Source organism: Pseudoliparis swirei, chromosome 6, assembly GCF_029220125.1.
Source record: "Pseudoliparis swirei isolate HS2019 ecotype Mariana Trench chromosome 6, NWPU_hadal_v1, whole genome shotgun sequence".
Classification (NCBI taxonomy): domain Eukaryota; kingdom Metazoa; phylum Chordata; class Actinopteri; order Perciformes; family Liparidae; genus Pseudoliparis; species Pseudoliparis swirei.
This window is the reverse complement of record NC_079393.1, coordinates 6,939,632-6,962,575: the sequence shown is the minus strand read 5'-3', so window position 1 is coordinate 6,962,575 and position 22,944 is coordinate 6,939,632. Positions and strand designations below refer to the sequence as shown.

At 43.8% G+C, this 22,944-nt stretch overlaps 1 protein-coding gene across 12 annotated transcripts in view; it reads left to right on the top strand.

The window, feature by feature from the left end:
- Nucleotides 1–3,461: 3,461 nt before the first annotated feature.
- Nucleotides 3,462–22,944, top strand: part of si:ch211-272n13.3 (ankyrin repeat domain-containing protein 26) — a 33,674-nt gene continuing 14,191 nt past the window's right edge. For 5 of the 12 annotated variants that reach the window (XR_008832002.1, XR_008832003.1, XM_056416337.1 and 2 more), the window contains exons 1-34: nt 3,462–3,523; nt 4,511–4,799; nt 5,172–5,286; nt 5,436–5,609; nt 6,305–6,411; nt 6,493–6,630; nt 6,780–6,937; nt 7,052–7,078; nt 7,370–7,406; nt 7,509–7,578; nt 7,657–7,708; nt 8,090–9,990; nt 10,196–10,355; nt 11,300–11,361; nt 11,434–11,533; nt 11,821–11,925; nt 12,383–12,447; nt 12,538–12,607; nt 12,719–12,763; nt 13,464–13,730; nt 13,866–13,967; nt 14,045–14,118; nt 15,196–15,918; nt 16,863–17,017; nt 17,351–17,506; nt 18,017–18,035; nt 18,133–18,274; nt 18,455–18,668; nt 19,120–19,303; nt 20,120–20,266; nt 20,363–20,825; nt 21,555–22,060; nt 22,196–22,348; nt 22,727–22,902. Coding sequence is in view for 10 of the 12 variants with exons in the window: in XM_056416337.1 (XP_056272312.1) it covers nt 4,600–4,799; nt 5,172–5,286; nt 5,436–5,609; nt 6,305–6,411; nt 6,493–6,630; nt 6,780–6,937; nt 7,052–7,078; nt 7,370–7,406; nt 7,509–7,578; nt 7,657–7,708; nt 8,090–9,990; nt 10,196–10,355; nt 11,300–11,361; nt 11,434–11,533; nt 11,821–11,925; nt 12,383–12,447; nt 12,538–12,607; nt 12,719–12,763; nt 13,464–13,730; nt 13,866–13,967; nt 14,045–14,118; nt 15,196–15,918; nt 16,863–17,017; nt 17,351–17,506; nt 18,017–18,035; nt 18,133–18,274; nt 18,455–18,668; nt 19,120–19,303; nt 20,120–20,266; nt 20,363–20,825; nt 21,555–22,060; nt 22,196–22,348; nt 22,727–22,902 (7,067 nt within the window). In the remaining 2 variants the exon portion in view is untranslated. Of the gene's footprint in view, nt 3,524–4,510; nt 4,800–5,171; nt 5,287–5,435; nt 5,610–6,304; nt 6,412–6,492; nt 6,631–6,779; nt 6,938–7,051; nt 7,079–7,369; nt 7,407–7,508; nt 7,579–7,656; nt 7,709–7,807; nt 7,999–8,089; nt 9,991–10,195; nt 10,356–11,299; nt 11,362–11,433; nt 11,534–11,820; nt 11,926–12,382; nt 12,448–12,537; nt 12,608–12,718; nt 12,764–13,463; nt 13,731–13,865; nt 13,968–14,044; nt 14,119–15,195; nt 15,919–16,862; nt 17,018–17,350; nt 17,507–18,016; nt 18,036–18,132; nt 18,275–18,454; nt 18,669–19,119; nt 19,304–20,119; nt 20,267–20,362; nt 20,826–21,554; nt 22,061–22,195; nt 22,349–22,726; nt 22,903–22,944 lie in introns of all 12 variants that reach the window. The other 7 variants (XM_056416334.1, XM_056416340.1, XM_056416333.1 and 4 more) reach the window with 7 other exon arrangements.

Sequence of the window (22,944 nt, the reverse complement as noted above, 5' to 3'; positions counted from 1 at the left end):
GCCACATTTTTTACTGTGTCACCGCAAAGAGCCACATCAGAGGGCGGCTTTAGCTCAGTGGGGTAAGAGGGCCGTCTCACACACACACACACAAACACACATTATCTCAGTTCAACCAAGTCCACAAACAAAAATAGAATAATTTACAATAGCGTTTTTCTTTTACTATGCATGTTGCTTAGTGGGACTTATGGGATTCCTTGCCTTGAACAATCCTCTTCAAATCTGGCTTAATTCCGTTGTTGCCACTCGAAGCAATTCCTTCACATGGTGTCAATCAGAACAGGTGTCCGAAAATCGAACGGTGCACTTGCGCCATGAATGCCGCATTATGGGGGGCTGGAGTAATCAAACGCCCACCAATAAACCACTTTAGCCGAAGAGAGTGTTCGACATTCGGATGCGGTTCTCCGCAACGCTGCTCTTACACCGTGTCCGCTGAATTGAGGGCGGCTGGAGAAAGCGTCACCGTAAACTACTTTAGCCATAGTGCGGGACATCCAGCTGCCCATAATGCGGCGTTCATGGCGTAAGTGCAGTGTTTGATTTTCGGACACTTTCATTCGCGTAACCCACCGTAGAACGGCCCGCTCGACATTCGGATGTGGTCTTTCCGCGTTTGGCCCACGAGTTTGAGACCCGTACCCTACTGGGAAACTTTGCGTTTTTTTCATCTCACGCATGCGCGTTTGACGAAAAATACCGTATTGAACTCAAGCGAAGCGAACACGCACATACAAAAAAACACAAACTTAGATATGAACGTAAGAGCCGCATGACACCAGGCAAAGAGCCGCATGCTGCTCGCGAGCCACGGGTTGGCCACCCCTGCACTAGAGCATAGCATTTCTTGGGGTTTAGGATGGCATCTATGTCTTAAACATCACAAATATATTGTCATACAGTGTATACACTTTAATTTTTTTTATATACACTGTATACACTTTCATTTCATTTGTACTTTTACATTTTCATTTCCTTTATTATTTAAATTCTTAAATGTGTAATGTCCTACCCTTCTATTTTATTGTATTGTAAATATTTTGTAGACATGTTTGCTGCTGCTTCAAAGAAAGTTCCCCCTGGGGATGAATAAAGTACATATCTAATCTAATCATGACATTTGATGTCAAAACCCGAAAAGAACTCAGGGAATTCCGGCGCTCAGCAGGTTGCACAGATTGGAGGATAATGACAGTGGGAGCCAGAACATCTGTTCAAAAGAACTGTGTCCTCAAAAGTATGGAGCAGAAACATGTGCAGCAAATCTATTTGGATCATTTCAGACTTGTTTTCTTCCTGTATTCAAGTTGTTAGGTGATATGTTAAAAGAAAAATAAATAGATTGTATTACTTGTATTATTATTTGTACTTTTTATTATTGTTCTATTTATTACAAAATATCTTTATTACACTTTACTATAGTATTTCAACGTGAACGTTAATTTCGTAGTTTGTAAACAATAACATCTTAAATCAAGGTCCACATGGGAGCTTTTTTCTAGAATTTGCGAGAAAAAAAATCACACAAATTGAAAGTGAAATGCTATGAGTTTACCTGGTCAAAAGTATTCATTTAATTTGTACGATATTTATCTGAAAGTGACAAATAGATGAAATGATCAACGGCTTACCGTCTCCAACTGTGGGTGGTAAATTTAAAGAATTTAAAACTCTCTAAATCTCTTGTGATCCACGATATCAATTTTCCCCCTTGAGACGATATCATATTGATTTACAACACCAATAAAAACATTTAATTTCCAACAATGCTGCACAGAGCTGTATTGAACAGCTGAGCTCCGTGGAAGTAAAATAACTATGTGCCAATTCAATTATCTGTATCACGTTGCAATTATAATGAGTTATTCTGTTATTCTGTTTTTAATTAGTTCTATTGGAATGAATTCTAATGGTTTTATTTTCCATTCTGCTATAGTTAGACCCTTGGATGCAAGCATCAACCTGAACATGTGCAGACGTCACATTGCTGTATTCATCCTGTCGGGGCCGTAATTGTGTTCAATGCAACACTCAGACTTTTGAATATCTCACTTACTATGTACACTGGCATAATTCTTGCATAATTTAGTATTCAAAGTGCTTGCGTACTCTTATCATAATTATCTTATCATATATATATATATATATATATATAATTGCAAATATGGAAAGAAGATGTAACAATATTTTTCTAATAAAAACAGCTCCAGAGAGGACTGTTTTTGATTTATCAAATCCAAGGGGCTTTTGGGGAGAGATGCAACATGTGTTATTTATGGTAAATCCTACATTTCTTGGAAATACATATTTTTTTAGATGCCTCAGTGCTTCCAACTGTAAGAATTTAACTCATTTTCCCCATGGTGGTTAAAACAGAAGCAGATATTAAGAATAAGCCACATTTGTGAGCAATAATACACACCTTCTGTGTCAGAGGTATTCCTTTAGTAATAACACATTTTTAGGACATAGACTGATTGTTGTGTTGGATTGCATTACATAAGGTATTTCTGTTCATCGGTCATCAGAAAGACCTGATGATAGCACGACAGAACATTCTCAGCCTTGGAAATATATGTATATATATACACTACCGTTCAAAAGTTTGGGGTCACATAGAAATGTCTTTATTTTTCAAAGAAAAGCACTGTTTTTACAATAAAGATAACATTCAATTAAATCAAAAATACACTCTATACATTGTTAATGTGGTAAATGACTATTCTAGGTGGAAGTGTCTGGTTTCTAATGAAATATCTCCAGAGGTGTATAGAGGCCCATTTCCATCAACTATCACTCCAGTGTTCTAATGGTACATTGTGTTTGCTAATCGCCTTAGAAGACTAATATCTGATTAGAAAACCCTTGTGCAATTATGCTAGCACAGCTGAAAACAGTTATGCTGGTGATATAAACTATACAACTGGCCTTCCTTTGAGCTTGAAGTTTGTAGAACAAAATTAATACTTCAAATATGAATCATTATTTCTAACCTTGTCAATGTCTTGACAATATGTTCTATGAAATGTTCAATTCATTTGAAAAATAAAAGTGTGAGTTTTCATGGAAGACACAAAATTGTCTGGATGACCCCAAACTTTTGAACGGTAGTGTATATATTGATGATGAACACTAAATGTTGGATCCTATTTTTAACATAACTTGTTTTTCTACTAAATCTCAGATTTATTCATATTCTAAATTACTTATTGGGTTGACCAAGATAAATGTACGGGACTACAACTATGATTCTTTTAAACTGCAGGGTGCACAATCATTTCACACAAATGTCACCATCAAGTGGTCAACTGCTGCCATTACATCACAGGCCTTCTTCGGTTCACCCGCTGTGATTTGTAAACCAACCTTCTTCGTGCACAGAAGATGCCTATTGGTCAGAAAAACCTCAAGCTCATTTCTGATTGGCTCCTTGAAACCGAGCAGCCAGCACGCCTTTCGTTAGTTGTAGCCATCTCTAGCTTTAGCTCTCTCATAAAAGTCTGACTCCGACAATCAACAGGTTGGTGTTTAAGTTAATATACTGTACGGTCACTTGCATTGATTAATTAAGCACATGCTTGCGTAGATTATTAAAGCCTCGCGTGCCTCCTTTGTATTTCTCTCAAAGTTATCGTTCTCAGTGACCAATTCTGATTCATAAAGTTTGCTAATTAGCATTGAGTTAGCAGGGTTACGTTTGTTTCCCCAGGGTTAGCATTAGCCAACGACTCCTGTGTCCTGTACGAAGTGTCTCGCGGCACCGAGTCGTGAAAGTCAGCCGTAGCAAGTAGCGACGGGACCCCGCTGAGTTCGCCTCTGCTCCAAATCCCGTTTAAATGTGGCGGTTGGCGTCGATTGTAAAGTGACGACGTGGGAGGCGCAGCTCGGAGCCAACTGAGGCTAGGTTGCTTGGCAACACGTAATCTATATATCAGGTTTAATTATTTTACAATTTAAGCTTTTTTTATGTTATATTATAAAAGAAAAAACGAGGCGGGGTGTATTGCATACGTTAATAAACAATATATAAAAACTGCACTTACAGAAATATAAAGTCAACGGGATTGGATAACCCGTACGGTCAGTCACCATGGTAACAAGCCACAAGATATAACGCTCACTGCGCCCATGTAAACAACGTTAGCTTTACTGTTGTATGTTCGGCTTGGTGCGTCACAATTAACGTTACGAACCGCTAAAATGCTTTGGTGCTCAACAACGCAGACGGCGTCCTGGCGTAAGGTAATGGCCACGAATATGATGGCGCACGTTAGCTAAATTAACATTTGCCATATTAAGCTGGATCGCTAACGTTAGCATGACAGCTGTGTTTGTCGCCGTCCCGTTGAAGTAATTAATACTAAGGGTTATGTATATTATCTCATCTCCATAAGCAGTAGATATATGTGCGTTTAACCCAGGTTATCTCACTCGTATGAAGAAACACCGCAGTGTTCTCAACTCAGTTTTAAAGGCTTCTAATCCGCTTTGCACGTCTTAATTCCAGGGATGGGAGAGGCGCCTGTGGTGATCTTCCAGCACCTGGTGAGTGTCAGGTGGTGACGGTGCAAAAGCTATGGTGCTCTGTCTGACACAATGAAGAAGATATTCAGCTTCACCAAGAGGAAGAAACACCCATCTGGTACTCCCGACAATGGGAGTGTGCTTTCTGTTGGCTATGAACTTAAAGAAAAGGACCTCGGGAAGGTTCACAAAGCTGCCTCCGTGGGTGATTTGGCAAAGCTCAAGCAGCTTGTCAAAAAGAATGATATCAATCAACTTGACAAGGAGAACAGGTAAGTGAGATTTAACCACTTGTTCTCTCATCCTTGACAGCGTCTGACCTGATCTGCCTATATCTCCCGTAACACATTATTTTGGATCCCCCCCCACACTGTTTCATCACTGTATATCTTCTCTTTCCACAAGTAACCCCTTGAATATTAGTTGTAGGATATAGTTACAACATTGTATTGTTTCCCTCAAAAAGAGGCTCACTCGTGACTGCAGCCATGCAGGTGGACCTATATCTTGTGCTTTTGAAATGAAGCACTAATGAGAATGTAGCAACTTTAGGGTATATTGTTCAGTATAGTATAGCATATAGGTGGTGTTTTTATTATCTCTAAGAATGCTTTCATATGAAAAACTCTCCTCTCCTGTTACAGAACTGCACTTCATATTGCCTGCGCCAGTGGACATGTTGAGGTGGTGCAATTCCTCGTTGAGAGCAAAGCTAAGCTTAACCTATGCGACAATCAAAATAGATCTTCCTTAATGAAGGTAATCCTGGATGATGTGACTCCACCACAGAGCGATTCCTCATTTCAGTTCAAATATAATTGTGATGATCATAGTTGACTACTTTCTTCACATATTATTTCAAGCCTCACTCAGTCCTCTGCAATGACATCATTCTCCTCTTTTATCAGGCAGTGCAGGGCCAACATGAGCGCTGCGTGAGCATACTGCTGGAGAATCATGCCGAGCCTAACCTCGTGGACGTCAACGGCAATACAGCCCTGCATTTGGCGGTGAACATCCCGTCCATTTTCACGACTGTCCTGCTTCTGGAGCACGAGGCGGACATCAATGCACAAAACAAGGTGATTCTGTTCACCACAGAAACATTTCTTAGCCTTTTGCTATAACCTGTATCTTGTTAAAAAAAAAAAAAAAACACCATCACAGCTCCTAACTAGAACGGGCACTCGGTAGAGCGCATACCTTCGCATACCACAAGATTGGGCATTGAATTATGGACATTTTGGCATTAGTTGCATGCCAATTCAATAAAAATTGACCGCGCTATGGTAAAAAGAAGATATTGACCTTTTCATGACCTTGACCTTTGATCTGATCGATCCCAAAATCTAATCAAATGGCCCCCGGATAATAACCAATCATCCCACCAAATTTCATGTGATTCGGTTTAATACTTTTTGAGTTATGTGAGTAACACGCATACAAATAAATAAATACACGGCGATCAAAACATAACCTTCCGCATTTTCAATGCGAAGGTAATAACAGTATTTATTGCAATAACCAAATGTGGCCAGTAGGGGGAGGACCTCTTAGTGTGTGATGGCTTTCTCGTCAGAATGTTTCCTGTGAGAAAGATGTATTATGCTTGAGAGTTATCTCGATGCATCTTATGCATCGAGTGACGCGTGTCTGTGGGCTTCAGTCCAAATCTTGGAAATGCAGGCGGATATTAAATCCAAAAATGATTCGGCCACCTATGATTTCTGATGACGCCTGTCCGATGAATGAGGTCGTTGACTGATCTCATTTTCAGGATGGATTCACACCCTTGATTGTGTCGGTGCGGGAGGACCATATCGAGATGGCTGAGTTTCTCCTCAAGGAGAGTGCTGGTCTAAATCTTATGGACCAAACCCAAAGGTCCGCACTAAACAAGGGACACTTTTGCAATACATGTCCAATAATTTGAATGTTGCTGAATTAATTGTCCTTTACCTGCAGGTCCCCGTTAATGATTGCTGCTGGTAATGGACAAATTAGTATGTTGCGACTACTCCTTCGGTTTGATGCAGATATCACACTAAAGGATACCAAAGGGTGGTCGGCTGATGACTACGCAGTGATGAATGGGCATCATCCGTAAGCTGTGTTTCCTTTCCTTGCACATATGTTCCTTTAGTCGTATTTCTTCGGTAATTTATTCATTTATGGTGTTTTTTACGCTGTAATTCTTCGTCTTTTTCTTGTTAAAAGCTCATGGCATTGTCACTGTCTTGACTCTCTTGTAGTTGTTCCCTGCTGATCATTGAGCACAGCACTCGGAATGATGGGCCTTCCCTCTCCAATCAAGATCCGGGCAAAAAGAAGAAAAAGTCACTGTTAGGCAGTCCTTCCCAAGACGTAGAAGCAGGCTTCTCTTTGGGAGGACCAGCCACTGACAAAGATGGTAGGGAGAACAGTGGAGCCAAGTGGTGGCAGGATATTATTATCTATTGTCTGTTCGTTATTGACTGTGATTATTTTATTTATTCCTCATGCATTACCTCTTGACTGGATCTAGAGCATGGAACAAATGAAGCAGGGGGAGGTATTACTTTGCTTAGATGCGCTCTGAGAGCAAAATGAGTAAAAAGCTGTCAGTTTTGTGCCAGTAAAGATCATTAATATTTTCTAAGAATTGATAATTAACCAACTCCTCTTCAGGAAATACACTTCTTTAAGCTGCTTAGATTGTAGCGCTTTGTGCATTGTACTTTTTCTGCTTCTTAAGATTTAGATTCTCTCAAGAACTCGCATTTGAAAGGATTAATATTGAAATAGGACATGTACCTTTTTGTAAACTATATTCAAGTGAGGCTGAAAATAAGTTTTGTTGCAGATTTTGAAGACAACTCTCAGTCGGAGTCACTAAGTCGGTAAGCATCATTTTCCTGTAATGTGGAACTCACAATTACGATTGGCTAGCTGGCTCAAACCGTCCCTCCCTCCTCCTCCTCCTCCTCTTCCTCCTCCTCCAGGGTTTCAAAAAGTGCTGCAGATGAATGGGTTTCATCAGAAGATGACGATGAATCGATTTTAATCGAAAAGGTTGGTGCTACTTTTTTTTGCAACTTGAGTTTTTCCCCAATTCTGCTCCGGCCTTCATCTCACACGCTTGTCTTTCAGAAACCACAGAAGGTGAACCTACGGCAAATGATTGCATCCAAAAGAGGAGAAGGTACCGAGCCAATTTTTGTTGTACATTATCCATCTGCTGTTGCCCCTCCACAGTTTGTGGTTTCTAGAAGTGATCTTTTACCCCTGCCTGCCCCTGTAGCTTCCGCGCTGCCCGACAGATCCTTGAGCGGGACAGAATCTGAGAGTGAGAATAGAGTCCAGAGAATTCCATCCCTCCTGAAGGCTTTGCCACCCAGCAAAGCTCTGCAGCACCCAGTAGACCCCTCTCCCATGCCCTTCCTTTCCAAAGCACCCCAGACGACCTCTACCCCTCTTCCAAGCTACAGAAAGGTAACATACTTGTGTTGAAGTTCTGCCGCTTTCATTTCTATGACGCCTTTCTCTCCTCCTATTTTTCTCCCAAACGCCTTTTAACGAGCAGACGAGCAGGAGGAAGGCCCAGACCTAGAGCAGCCTTCAAGTAGTAAAGCGGGGTCAGACTCTCAAGAGGGAAGCCCAGAAGCAGAGGACTCTGAGGAGGAAGAAGATGATGAGGACGAGGAGGAGGATGAAGAGGAAGAAGATGATGAGGACGAGGAGGAGGAGGATGATGACGATGATGAAAGTGAAGAGGAGGATGAGGATAAAGAAGAAAATGAATGTGATGAGGAAGACGATGAGGAATGTGTTGCATCTGTCGAGGCCAACCCGAATGAATTTAAAGACCGAGAAAATCCTTCTATTACCGGCACCCTTACGGTTATCGACGATGATGATGATGCTCAAAACTCACCCGGGGCTGACATCGCTCCCGGCAGTGAAACTAGTCCTGGTGCCGTAGGGCAGAGTCTGGATGCCAAAGCGGAGACTAAACAGAAGGACGCTGTCTGCCCAGCTGGAACAGCAAGTTACGCAATGCCAGCAACATTAGATGTCGAGGGGGATTGCGTCGTGTCGGCTATTCGGGTCGAATCGACATTTTCTGATGAAGATGACAGCCATGGGAAGGAATGCGCACGGTCAGCGGACCCGCGTTCAGCAGGAGGCCCCAGAACATCCAAACACGGCACGCAGGTGGGAAACGATGCCGACGGCTCCTGGAGCGACGAAGCAAACGGCGGCGGTGCAGGGTGCGAGGACGGTGCCGATGAAGAGGAGCGTCCGACAGGGGGACTTGGTCGCAGGGCACTACCAGCTAATCAGAGGAATGTTGACGATACAGACGGCTCCTCTGATGCTGGATCAAACAAAGAAGCGTTTAAAGGGGACCACCGCAGATCCTCATGGGGCTCCTCCTTAGAGGGCGGCGACGATGAGCTGCCCAAAGAAGAAGAGGGAAGCGGGGAGACGCTCGATCCGAAAAGTGATGTTCCATCATCACCTTTAAAACCAGAAGCAGCACTGCATTCAAAATGCTCATTACCTCAACCGAACAAAGACCACCTGGATACCTCCTGGGATTCTCCATCCCCACCTCGGCCAGCCAGAGATGAACCGTTGCCCTCTTTGGGATTATGTTCGACCAGCACTCCTCAGTCCGAAAACAGGCCAGCCAAAGCAACAGTGGATGAATCCGGGTGGGATTCTTCTGAAAACGATAATGGCTCCTTCACTAAAGGGGATGTGCAGTCACCAGTTTCCAAAACCAATATCGTTACCCCAAACCAGACCGGGGAGCGGCAGCGTTCCGATGGCTCCGGGGAGGAAGAAGATAAGGAAAGTGTTGCGAAAGAGTCGAATAACCCCTTCCCTGCTGCGTCACTAGTAGCTGGGGATAAAAAAACAACCATTGGCCAAACACGAGATAACGATGACGTTGAATCCGTTGGACGGTCACCACAAATGGATGTAAAATGTGAGAACGAGGAAGGCGATGACAGTCGTTGGGGTGACGACGATGAAAGCGATGAGTCGGAGAAGCAGAAGGTCATGGAGGGAAAAGGAGATGAAGTTGCAGTCTTGAAAGCATCTCTCTCGACCTCAACGAAGTGGAAGCCCACGATAGCAATAGACAGGAAGTCGGAGGGAGATGAAGACGACGAAAAGGCTCCTCAATCTATAATTGATGGAGAGGTTAACGTGCTGGAGGAGGAAATGCCGGCGGGGGATCAGAGAGACGCTCCCCGGCCAAGAGCGTCATCACAGGACCTCGACGAACAACCAATAAGGGAAGCGATTCCATCAAGCCCCGCCCCCAAAGACGGTCTCGCCGCTGCGACGTCCTCACGCGAAGCGCTACCTCAGACCGACATTGACGACGTCGATCTGGACTCGCCCGATGAGGCGGAGAGCGTAGGCGTGAAGAGTCGGGAGCTCGTAAACGTTGACGAGCCCGTCGTTCAGGTAAAGCGGGAACGCAGCAGGTGGTCGTTAGGTGTCGCGCAGCAGTCTGTGAAATGTAGTCCGGCCTCTTCAAGCGCTCCGTCGACACCTCACGCGCTTTTGATTTCATTCGCTTGTTCCCAGTTTTCCTCTCCTTTCATTAGAGATGCCTCTTATGGACGGAGACAGGTTATGAGTACAATGCTTTTTTACAATGTTTACACAGAAAGAAGATTCCACTGGGGATGAGGATGTTAATGACCAAGAGGAGGAGGAAGATGATGAAGACGTCTCTGATGAAAACGATGAACCTGAAGAGAGCGGAGAGTCCCTTGACGCCACTCCACCTGTTCCTGAAACAGAAGTCTCTAAAGATAAGAAAAGAGGTACGGAGCGACTCCTTTAGAACAGCTGCAACTGAGTTTACATTAGTATGACCTCGAGGTGTCTTTCCCTTGAGGTCAACAACGGCACAATCCCGCTCGCCCCCTTCGTTGCTGTGGCAACCGTGAACATCTTACAGACAACAAGGGCTGCAGCTATTACTCAGAGAGTAGTCCACTGATTGTGTTATTGATTGAGAAATACATAATAGATGCAACATACAATGCACATATGTATGTTGTATCTTCTTGTTTTCTCTCTTTTTTATAGTTGTATGTCTGTTATTTTTATATGGAACTTGGTGTCTGAAATGAATAAAAAAAATACATATGTTTCCTTATTAAAGAGCAATATTGATTATACAAAAGAAAAAATGGTACAGGTGATATAAAATGAGCAATTAATTTGTTTCCTTTTTATCGTAAAAAAACAATATTTGTATTGCTTCAATTGCATACAATATGATTATGTCAACACTAAACCCATTTAGTGTATTTAAATGCAATATTACACTCTGGTCTTTTAAAGAAAACAATTTTCTGAAACTCTATATAGGTACTATACTTTTTAATGATTGAACTGTGACCATGTGTTTGAAATCAAAATGATTTTTAGTGTTTCAGTTTATTATTTCAGCCCGACTGACAACTGGTCCTTGATTTTGTTTGATCGAACAACAGCAACACAAATTGGTATTTTTACCTCTGAATGATGACATTTGAGCTCAATGGAGAAAATTATATATTATATCAATTATACGATATCAGGACTATTAATTTGAATAACTATGTTATTGTAAACATGGTCATACAGTGAAAATACATACAAACATTATTTGAATTGTAGCACTATGAAATAAAATAAACTTGTGGGAAACAACACATCCTGCATTGCTCTGCAAATACCACCTGGTGTGATCGTAATGAATCTTTATCTGTTGAAACAGATTTCCTGTCCGAGCTCGGTCTAGAGAAGGGAGACGAGGAGCAGGATTCCTGGGACTCTGAGGTACGGTAAAGACCCATTTTGGGATCCGATATTCGCCACACACTTTCTCACAGGGAGATTTTTCTCTTTCAGTCCCATTCCGAAAACCCCGACATGCCTCGTGCAGAGAAACAAAGCCTGCACACTCGGGATCAAGAACAGAGGAACTCTGCCGAGCAGCAGATTAAAGAAAGTAGGTCTATTTCATTTTCTCCTTTTTTATTTGTATTTTTTCTTCCAAGAAATCAAACCATTTCCAGGCGACATTTCATGCTGCAGAAACGTATTGTGATCTTCTTTTAATCCTAACCATAAACAAACTGCTTTTGTGAGCATGAATTCTATTTGTCTGCGAGTAATGGTTCGAGCTTTCTGTTTCCAGTCTTAATACGGTGAAGAATGTGCAATATCATTTCCATCAATCCCACACACACAACAACAAAAAATCCATTCCAACAACATGTTAATTTTCTCTTGTAGACGTTTTTTACGTTCCCTCTTTTTTAAGAGGGGAAGGAGACGATAGGATGGCCGTTCTAGAGCCTCGGAGGAGTGTAGGGAGGCCAAGAGGCAGCCAGGGAGAGGGTATGAACGTCTTGACTCCGGTCTGAGGAATAGCATGCTCACCATACCAGAGGCCTGACCATCACCTCATGATCACCATCAGACAATGCATGCAGAGCACACGACTCCTCCCTGCTTGCTGCCCCGCTTGACCCCCATTTGTTTCCTTAAAAAACTAAAAACCTCTTAGCTTGCTTGGTTTCAGCGGATTTTTTTGCCTCAAATGATATGAAAGCAGCATTCGGCATAATCGGCCGACGCTGAATTTGTGTCTGAATAAAAGAAGGAATTTGAATGCTCGTCTGATGCCTTCCCAAATATCTTCATGCTAATTAACCATGGGCTCATTTGCATGGGAATGCTTTGCACAATGTTCTGGCGAACCCGCCCAGCTTCAGTCGAATGTGTATATTTGTAGTTTTTCACAGAAGAAATTCCTCCCGTGTCTAACATGACAGACATGTCTCGTCTCTCGCAGTTGAGATCAATAATGACGACAATGGGGCTGCGCAAGTGGAGAAAGGCGGTTCTCTACCGAAAGAGGTAGGTTCAGCAACTCATAGCCGTAGGAGACGGTAAAGGAAACTGATCTGTTTGAATCAAACGGCAAAGTTTTTTCTTCTCTTTTACCAGACGGAGAAGGCCAAATGGAAACCCCTCCATGTTGTGAGCAAACTTGAAGGAGACGGCCAACGAAAGACGGGTAAATGGCGTCACCTGGAGCATCGTGGGTCCTGTTGATCTCAAACGTAAGAATGCATTTGAAGAGGAGCGGTTTGTATTGAACACGGTGCTTTTTGTTTCACTTTGACAGACTTAATGGAAGAGTTTGGTCTCGGCGACGTTGATGATCTTGAAGGTAAGATGAAGTAATGATCTCTCTATTTAAATAACGACATGTGGTTTCTATCATGACACGGCAGTTATGCCATCTAATACCACTGTCCCTGCTGGTACGTTGCCTGATACCCAATGTCAAGGTTATGAAAGGTTTATTTAAAAAATAATTCGGTTCGACTCTTTTCTTAAGCTTTTGTATAACATTGTCTATCTTCATGCAACACTGGCTTAATTACCTTCGCACTGAAAATGCGGAAGGTAATGTTTTGATCGCCATTTATTTATTTATTTGTATGCGTGTTATTCGCATAAGTAAAAAAGTATTAAACCGAATCGCATGAAATTTGGTGGGATGATTGGTTATTATCCGGGGAACATTTGATTAGATTTTGGGATCGATCGGGTCAAAGGTCATGGTCAAGGTCATGAAAAGGTCAACATCTTCTTTTTACCATAGTGCGGTCAATTTATATCCAATTGGCATGCAAATAATGCCAAAATGTTCATAATTCAATGCCCAATCTTGTGATATGCGAAGGTATGCGCTCTACCGAGTGCCCATTCTAGTTACTCTTTGTGTTTTTCTATCTTGACACTTTTTGAAGCTAAAAAAGGAGGTCAGTAAACGTGAACTAGCGGATCAGACCAGATGAACTGTTTATTCCGGTAGCTGTAGTTCCTCGTTCATTGGCCTCTAACGTCTCGTGTTGATGACACAGATCCATCCGACTGGGACTCGGCCAGCACCGCCAGTAGGAGAACCCTGCCTGGCCGCAGAATGCCCTCCCCGGGAATTGAGGAATTCCCAGAATGCTCCAATCCACCTGTTGAAGAGCAGGATGAAGACATCGCTCCAGCAGCCGCGCCGACACCTCCGATGAGCATCAACTCTGACGGGACTCTGCCCAGCACGCCCCTTCAGCCCGTCCCGCAACCCCAGCCTCGAACCAGGAAGATGGCGCTCCAGAAACCAGAGAGTGAAGAAGGTACGGTCCACTCAGACAATCATTATTATAAAAGAAAAGTCTCCAAACTTCTTCTCGATAATTATTTGACAGCATTTATATGGAAATAATGAAGTCCCTGTCTGTTTTTCTCTTTATATTCTTGCTCTCATTCAGAATCAGATTGGGAGCCAGACAATGTCGTGTCCTCTCACAATAAAGCCAAAATTGACAATCGGTTGCAGAATATAGCTGCGCTCCAGACAGCGGTCACACCAGGCAAGTCTCAATGGAGTTGTTAAGTATGCCGACAGATACGCAATGTGCTCCTGAGTAAAGACTCTCCTTCTCCTCAGGTTCCACGGAGCTCTCCCCGATGGCTAAAGACGGTACGAGTAGAAGAGTGGAGTCTGAAGAGCAGCAGCAAAAGGTGAGAAATGCACTGAACTAGAACGGGCACTCGGTAGAGCGCATACCTTCGCATATCACAAGATTGGGCATTGAATTATGAACATTTTGGCATTAGTTGCATGCCAATTGGATAAAAATTGACCGTGCTATGGTAAAAAGATGATGTTGACCTTTTCTTGACCTTGACCTTTGACCCGATCGATCCCAAAATCTAATCAAATGGTCCCCGGATAATAACCAATCATCCCACCAAATTTCATGCAATTCGGTTTAATACTTTTTGAGTTATGCGAGTAACACGCATACAAATAAATAAATAAATACACGGCGATCAAAACATAACCTTCCGCATTTTCAATGTGAAGGTAATGAACCATCCCCAAGACGACCACGGTCCTTATTTTAGACAACATCACCCATTCATGCTTTACCAGTCACATCATGAATTCATAGCTAATGGTAAATATGTGCATATTTAAAAGTAGGGTGATATTAAAAACAACCTATCCAAATGTAATCAAACCTTCTACCATGTCACATTGCTCGTCAAGGCTTGAGGGATCCTCAAAGACTGCGTTTCCTCTTTTTGATCCATGCCAAGTGAAACACATGACAATGCAATATTTTGGAAGATTTACAGTTCTTGTAGTTTGGGCTACTTGTTGATCATCTGAAATATTGGCGGTAAAACATTGAAATATGCATTTGTGGGACACGGCTTTAACTCTGTATAGTTGATGTTGTTCCGGCCTTGGACAACTTGTTGAGAGGGAAAATATAACTAATCTTTACTGTGCCAGAAATCAAATGTTCTGTTTGAAAGTGTAATAAATAAGTACCAAACAAGTTGTTACTTATCCCAAATAACATTCTGGTAAATAGTATTTTCTATAATTAGGATATAGTTTGATAGCGTTATAAGAAGCATCTGATAATGTTATGTTCAAATGCCTCCTTTTTTTATTTGTATATTGTGTGACTTAATCTGTCAGTTAGTTATGTGGTGTATGTGTGTGTGTTAGTATAAAGTCCAAACTTGTTTTTTTGCATTTGTCTTCTGTGTTGTGCCTTTCCTTGCCCACCCATGCCATCAAAGGAGGTAGATGATGCAATAGACCCACGTGCGTTAGATCTGAATAACCCATGTCCATCTGGCCATGTGAGCTCTGACGGCAGAGAGAAAGAAGCCGACTTCCGGGATCAACGGCGTCCCGGAGAAAGAAGTGAAGCGGGCGACGGCGTTCCATGGGAGAACCGCTACGAGAAGCTCTGGGTAGAGGTGGAAAAAAGGGACGTCAAATCCACCTTCAAGAGCGTCGCCGGGGAACTGAAAGAGAAGTTCGGAGAACTGCGTGCACCGAGACACTCTGCTGAAGACGTGGCGGAGGAGGAAGAGCGGGCCACGGCCGAATCTACTTCTGCAGAAGAAGAAGGAGAAGAGGAAGAGGAGTCGAGCGATGAGGACGAAGGGGAAGTCATTGTGCGCCCCATGGCCAGAGCGAGGAGCACCGGCCTTCTCACCATACCCGAGCAGAAGGAGTCCGGACCGGAAGACTCTGCGACGGAGTCGACTGACGACTCCTCGCGCGAGCGCCCAGCTAGGGACCCACACCTGGACCCAATCCGGAGGAACAGCGCCAGTTCCGAAGAGGATCCCGAGGAAGTCGCCAAGTCCCGCCCCCCCTCACGAGGCAGACGCTCGGCCTCCGTCCCGTGTGTTTCTGACGAAGAGGACGCGGGCAGATTGAAACTCGAGGTAGGGGTCCTGAAGCATGTCTTCCTGGATTCGGAGAAGGAAACGGCCCGGCTCCAGAACGAGGTAGAGGGTGGCCGCACCTCCGATAGTCCCTTCTTCATCGCCTCACTTTCTCTTCATTTCCTCCATGCACTTTAATTTCTTTTCCTTTTTAATCGGTTGTGTGAAGGGCTTCAACGAGCCGTGCATCACAACCTCATCTTATGTCTTCCTGTTGGTGTTGTTCATCGTCCATGTCTTTTGTGTGTTTTCTTTAGGTTCGATTTCAAGTAGTAGAGTTCATCTCGCATGTTCTCCTTACATTTGTGGGGGTTTTTTGTTTTAACTAACATGTCGCATTTAAGTACCGTTTTGTGGAAAGTCATCTCCGCTGCACTCGAGTAACCTTTTTGGTTCTGATTTGCAGTGATGAAAATATCGGTTGCTTGGCAACGTTCACTCTCATGTGTGCTTTAGTTGTGACTTGCCCTTCATCGCGCATGGAGCTCGCATGTCTCTTTGTGTCGAATAAGTTCTGAACTTTCTCTTTCTAGGTTATGTGGTGTGAATATTGTACAAATAAAAGCCTTCTTTTCCCTAAAAGGAAGTGCTGTTATAATAATATGGCTATCAGCATTTGACATCCCAATTATGTGTGGGTAAAGTATTACTTAGATTAGTCTTTCTACACAAATAGGATGAATATATTTACTTTTTTTTTGGAGCCGGTCTTTTGTTTTGTTGTTTTTGTGGAAAGAGAATTTTGTACTTGAATATCCAAATTTCCAAAACCGATGATTTTTTTGCAACAGCATCCTTGTAATTAACTGACTTTCTCATGTAAAATAGAGGAACCACAATAAGGTGTTAGGTCTCCGAAGGGAGGGGCGACACTAAATAATGCACGACAAAGTGTCCAAGTCCCCGCTCCAAAATGCATCTTAAAAAGGCCGGCCCCAAACTGTGTCACTGAGAAATAATCTCCTCAAATCCAGTTAATACATTTTTTACCCTTTTTTTCTTTTCAGGTTGGCAAGGAGACGACAGAGATCGCGTCGGAGGCTCAAAAATCCATAACTTCCGGTGATACTGGTGGAATGGCTCTGGAAAAAGCGGGTACTGAGAAACCTGAGACCAGATTCGGATCAACGCACCAGGAGCAGCCGTCAGCGGCCACCGAGAGGTACGCAGGGTTTTTCTTTAGTGCATTTCTAGGTCCTGATGGTTATCATTACAGATGTTAACTGTTGCTCTTACAATACGAGAACAACACATCCACAATGTAGACATCCGATATTGTCCGTCTGTTTGTCTGTCTGGGTTTTTTCTTAGGCTCTTTTTTGATAAATGCACTTTTGCTCCATTTATTTTGCTCAAAAGTTGTTCAACAAAAGGAACTGAGTCTCAACTTTTTGTTTTATTGATTCAATTCAACAAGCATTTTCTTCAGCCACCAAAAGGGCCCAAAGTGTAGATGTCACAACGTATTGACCATCAGCTGTATTGCTCTCCATAGCATCAACGGGGCAGCGGTAGAGGAGACCTCACAGCTGGAGCTGGTCAGAGGGGCCCGGCGCAGCAGAGCCCCTCAGACCAACACTCATGTCAATGGAGACCCTCTGTCGGTGTTTGATGATAGCACTTTAAGTGAATTGTCCGACGATGAAGGAAGGTATATATGCAGTATGCTTTAAAAAAAAATATTTATTAATTTCACCTCTCCGTCACTAACTTGTGCAGACTGAACGCAAAGTTAATTAGACAGGCAGCACGACTTGACGAAAGCTAATGCAAAGAAGTGAGTAGAAAAATGGGTCACAAAAAAATTCACAGGAGGAACATAAGAAAACTACTGGAGTTATTGGTAAATTTACATCATATTTGTGACAATAAACAGACTTCCAATGAATAATCTGAGGTAGAACTTTGCTTTCAGTCTAAACAAACCGTTACAATTTTGTCGGTGGGTGATCAGAAGGATGCAAATCTTCTTGATTGTAATGATTTTCTACCCACATACATAGTTGCATGACTAACTGCTGAATTTCCCCAAAAATCAATAGTATACTGCATTATACCGTTACACTTCCAACAACTCTCCAATACGGCTCTTTAACCTGGATAATAATCCAAATAACCCCCTTTTTCCCTTCTTCTTCTTCTCTGCATTTGTTCCAACCAGTGAAAGACATAACAACAAGGTAAAACACACAATCTGTTTATAACTGGATGGAAACAGGATGAGTACAGGATGAGGAACTGAATAATGTAAACGCCCCCGTTTGGCTCCATATTCAGAACCTCGGTGACGCCGGGATGCCTGGAGACTTCGACGAGCTCAGTCAGTCGTCCGACACGGGCACCGACGACATCGACTCTCCCACTTCAGGCTATCGCCACGCATCCCTCCTCATCCAGAAGCTGGACTCAGTCACTTTCGGTACCGATTGAACCGATTCAAATGCTAATTCATACATAATATGTAATTATTTGTTGCCTTTTTTAAGCCTTTTCTAACTTCAAATCAGTTTTGTTCATCTTATTTTCAAAAATGCGTGCAGATGATTCACCTTCTTTTTTTTTTAAAGCAAGATTTGGTACATGTTCCTCAACTTCGCAGACTCGAGAAGCATGGTGAAGCTGCAGAACATCTTCCACGAATACGAGCGCTGCATCCAGAAGGCGAGGAGTCGCCACGGCTACCTGGCCGACAAGGTGAGGCAGCTGGAAACGGAGAGGGCCGAGTTGAAGAGCTCTCTGGAGGAAGTTAAAGAAGTGAAATCTGCCTTGGAGCGCAACCAGCTGGAGCTGCAGACGGAAGTCACAAACCTCAAGTGAGAACGACTTCCTTTTTAGTCTCTGGCCATTTCTTCCATAGTTTTGCTCTCTCTCTCTCTCTCTCTCCTCATGTTCATGTGCATCATACTGGCAGGGTTCGTACGGTCGCGGAAAACCTGGAAAAGTCATGGAATTTTAAAATGGTCATTTCCAGGCCTGGAGAAGTCATGGGAAAAACTTAAATCATAAAAGTTTTGCAAAAGTCATGAAAATGTGTTAAAATCGCATGTTCATTTACGCCGAGTTAAAAATAATTAATATCTTTTTTAAAGAAAGACGCTCAAAATAGAAGCCGGCGATGGCTCTCAATACGCAACATTTTCTACAGTTTTCGTGTTTATACTGAGATTTTAGTTTGGTCATGGAAATTTGGTTTAAAGTCATGGAAAAGTCATGAAAATCCATTGGTCAAAATGTGTAAGAACCCTGTACTGGAACGTTGTATAGATTTCAGCTGAAACAGGAGCAGGAGAACCGCCGAAACGCCACCATGATGTACAACACCACCAGAGACAAGCTGAGGAGGATGGAGGAGCAGCAGCAGTTGGAGGTGCAGGAGAGACAGAAGGTGGAGCTCTCCCTCAGGAATCTGGAGCTGGAGATGAGAACACTGGTCAACAACATGAAACAGGTACAGCCCTTTTTAAACGCCATGTGTTGTTACCTTCGCATTGAAAATGCGGAAGGTTATGTTTTGATCGCCGTGTATTTATTTATTACCTTCGCATTGAAAATGCCGGAAGGTTATGTTTTGATCGCCATTTATTTATTTATTTATTTGTATGCGTGTTATTCGCAAAACTCAAAAAGTATTGAACCGAATCGCATGAAATTTGGTGGGATGATTGTTTATTATCCGGGGACCAGTTGATGAGATTTTGGGATCGATCGGGTCAAAGGTCAAAGGTCATGAACAGGTCAAAATCTTTCGCAGAACTCAAAAAGTATTGAACCGAATCGCATGAAATTTGGTGGGATGATTGTTTATTATCCGGGGACCAGTTGATTAGATTTTGGGATCGATCGGGTCAAAGGTCATGAACAGGTCAAAATGTTCTTGAATCGCATGAAATTTGGTGGGATGATTGGTTATTATCCGGGGACCATTTGATTAGATTTTGGGATCAATCGGGTCAAAGGTCAAGGTCATGGAAAGGTCAAACTCTTTTTTTACCATAGCACGATACATTTGTGTCCAATTGGCATGCAACTAATGCCAAAATGTTCATAATTCAATGCCCAATCTTGTGATATGCGAAGGTATGCGCTCTACCGAGTGCCCGTTCTAGTTCCATGTGTTTTCATATATTTTGGACATTAGTATTTTGTATTCATGACGATGTGACGAGATGCTGTTGTAGACGATGTGGTGAGCCTCTAGCTCGTCTAGTTGCTTGTTGGTGGATATTTAAAGCACTAATGTCCCCGTCATGTGGACACCACCCAGCTGGAAGAGGACCACAGCGAGACCCAGAGGCTGCTGGCTCAGGAGCGCAGCGCTCGGACGCTGCAGGAGAATCTGCTCAGCAGCCATCTTCGAAAGCAGCAGGAGATCGAGGCCGACAACAAGAGGAACATCAGCAAAAGCAACGAGGTAATCCTCGCGGAGAGGCTTTTGGTTTCTAGTTCAGAGGATATAAGTTGCTGTAAATGAAAGCCTTTCTGAATGTGTTTTCTCTCCTGTTCTCAGGCCTTGTCTCAGCTCACTGAAGCCAGCGACAGGGAGCGGGAGTTGCTGCAGCAGAGTGCGAGCTTCCAGGATCAGCTGACCATCCTGAGAACGGACCTGGAGCGAGCGCACGCCACCAGCAGTCTGAAAGAGAGCCACCTATTGGACGAGAACGAGGCGCTCAAGGAGCAGCTCGAAGACGCCCGGCGAGATCTCAAACTCAACGGCGAAGCCCTGACCCAGACCGTCTTCAACTGCAACGGCCAGCTGACCGCGCTGAAGTCGGAGTCCACCGTGGCCACGTCGCGTCTGGAAAATGAGCGGCAGGCCCGCGAAACGCTGGACGCGGAAGTCGAGTCCACTCGCATCCGCCTGGCCGGAGCCGTGAAGGAGGCGGAGCTCTGCATGGCAGCTCGCGCAGACGCAGAGAAAGCTCTCCTCCGAGAGAAAGAGGAACACCGGCGTCTTCAAGACAAACTCACAGGTCAGTAGTGGGAGACCCAACCAGGCCGAGTGCTTTAGAAACCCTCCACGCTTGGAGAGGTGAAGGTTATTTGAAAAACTGGCCCATCAGCTTGGAAGAGCTGTTTGTCATCTTAAGTACACCGTATGTGGAATTCACTCATTACCTTCGCATTGAAAATGTGGAAGGTTATGTTTTGATCGCCGTGTATTTATTTATTTATTTATTTGTATGCGTGTTCCTCGCATAACAAACAAAGTTTTAAACCGAATCGCATGGTATTTGGTGGGATGATTGGTTATTATCCGGGGACCATTTGATTAGATTTTGGGATCGATCGGGTCAAAGGTCAAGGTCATGAAAAGGTCAACATCTTCTTGACTCGCATGAAATTTGGTGGGATGATTGGTTATTATCCGGGGACCATTTGATTAGATTGTGGAATCAATCGGGTCAAAGGTCAAAATCTTCTTTTTACCATAGCACGGTCAATTTTTATCCAATTGGCATGCAACTAATGCCAAAATGTTCATAATTCAATGCCCAATCTTGTGATATGCGAAGGTATATCATTCTACCGAGTGCCCATTCTTGTTCATTAATGTATTTCTGTTTTAGGGGAGCTGCAGTGGAAAGGGCTTGACTGGAGCATATTTTAATCAATTCGGTTTTAATTAAATTGTGTAAGCCTCTTTTTGTCCTGCTGTCTTCTTTGCCGAACTGGGAGCCGTCTTTTTTCTATTTCGACAGGCGACGCAGCCAGTCAACGCGAGGCGGTCAGCGGCCTGTCCCAGAAGCTGGCCAAGGCTGAGAGTCGCGCCAACAGCATGGAGAACGAAGTCCACCGGGCCACGCTGCAGCTGACCGAGAAAAGCCTCCTGCTGGACGTCCTGCAGCGGGAGAAGGAGCAGGCGGCCGCGCTCACCAAGGAGCTGGAGTCGGCCCTCCGGGTCGAGAGGGAGCAGATCAGCCGCGTCGGCGCGCGCCAGGAGGCCACGCAGGAGCGGCTGGCCCAAACCCAGAGCGACGGTATGCTGCTGCGGCAGCAGCTCGAGGAGGCCCAGAACAAAGGCGTGGCCAAAGAGCACGCGGTGACCGACGCCCACGAGCGCTTCAGCGACATCGTGTCCAAGCTGCGCTCCGACAGCGACGAGCGCGTGCAGCTGGTGGAGGAGAGGACGAAGGAGATCGCCACGAAAGCGGCCGATCTCCGAGATCAGATCTACAAGTTGGAGGAAGAGAAGGCCGAAAGAGAGGTAACATAAGGACTCTGCAGCGTTAGAGGATTACCTAAAGACTCAATTTTAGCTTTTCTTCCACACGCCAGTTTTCAATCTCCCTTTCTTTCCTATCTAATCAAAGCATGCTTTCTTTGCAATGTGTCCGAGCAGACGAGTCTACGGCAGCTGCAGCAGGAGCTCGCCGACGCCCTCAAGAAGCTGTCCATGAGCGAGGCTTCTCTGGAGGTCAACACACGCCATCGCAATGACCTGGAGGATGAGAAGGCCCGCCTCTTTAAAGACTTGGACAGGATCAAAGGAAAGGTAACGGCAGGAAACGGGGATACTTAATATTTTTATATTTAATTTAATTTGTCATTAGTATTGTGTATTGTGTATGCATATATGTTGTATATATACATACATATATATTTTATTTTATATTTTACTTTGTGTACTTCTATATCTTTCATCCCTGTTTTTTATGTTATATTTTATTTTTTATTCTTGTGTGTTTAGTTTATTGGTGCTGCTACTGTGACGACAAATTTCCCCTTGGGGATTAATAAAGTATATATCTATCTATCTATCTATCTATCTATACACCTTGCGGGCAGCGAACCATGTTAGCTGTACTCAAATTAGAAGGCTCAATCTGAAGCAAATTCCGATGAGGTGAATGTTTCTTCTCTCATCGTGCAGCTGGAGGAAAGCGAAGACCAGTATGTGCAAGCCGAGAAACGTTTTCACAGTCTCAAGGGCGTTCTGGAAGACAAGGAGAAGGAACTCGCCACCGCTGCTCGGAAACACCAGGAGGCGCTGTCCGCCTCGGCAGCTTCTGGGACCGTCGTCAAACAGCTGGAGGAAGCTGTGCAACAGTATGCGGCAACACACTCTGCACACACACAGTTTGATCACGT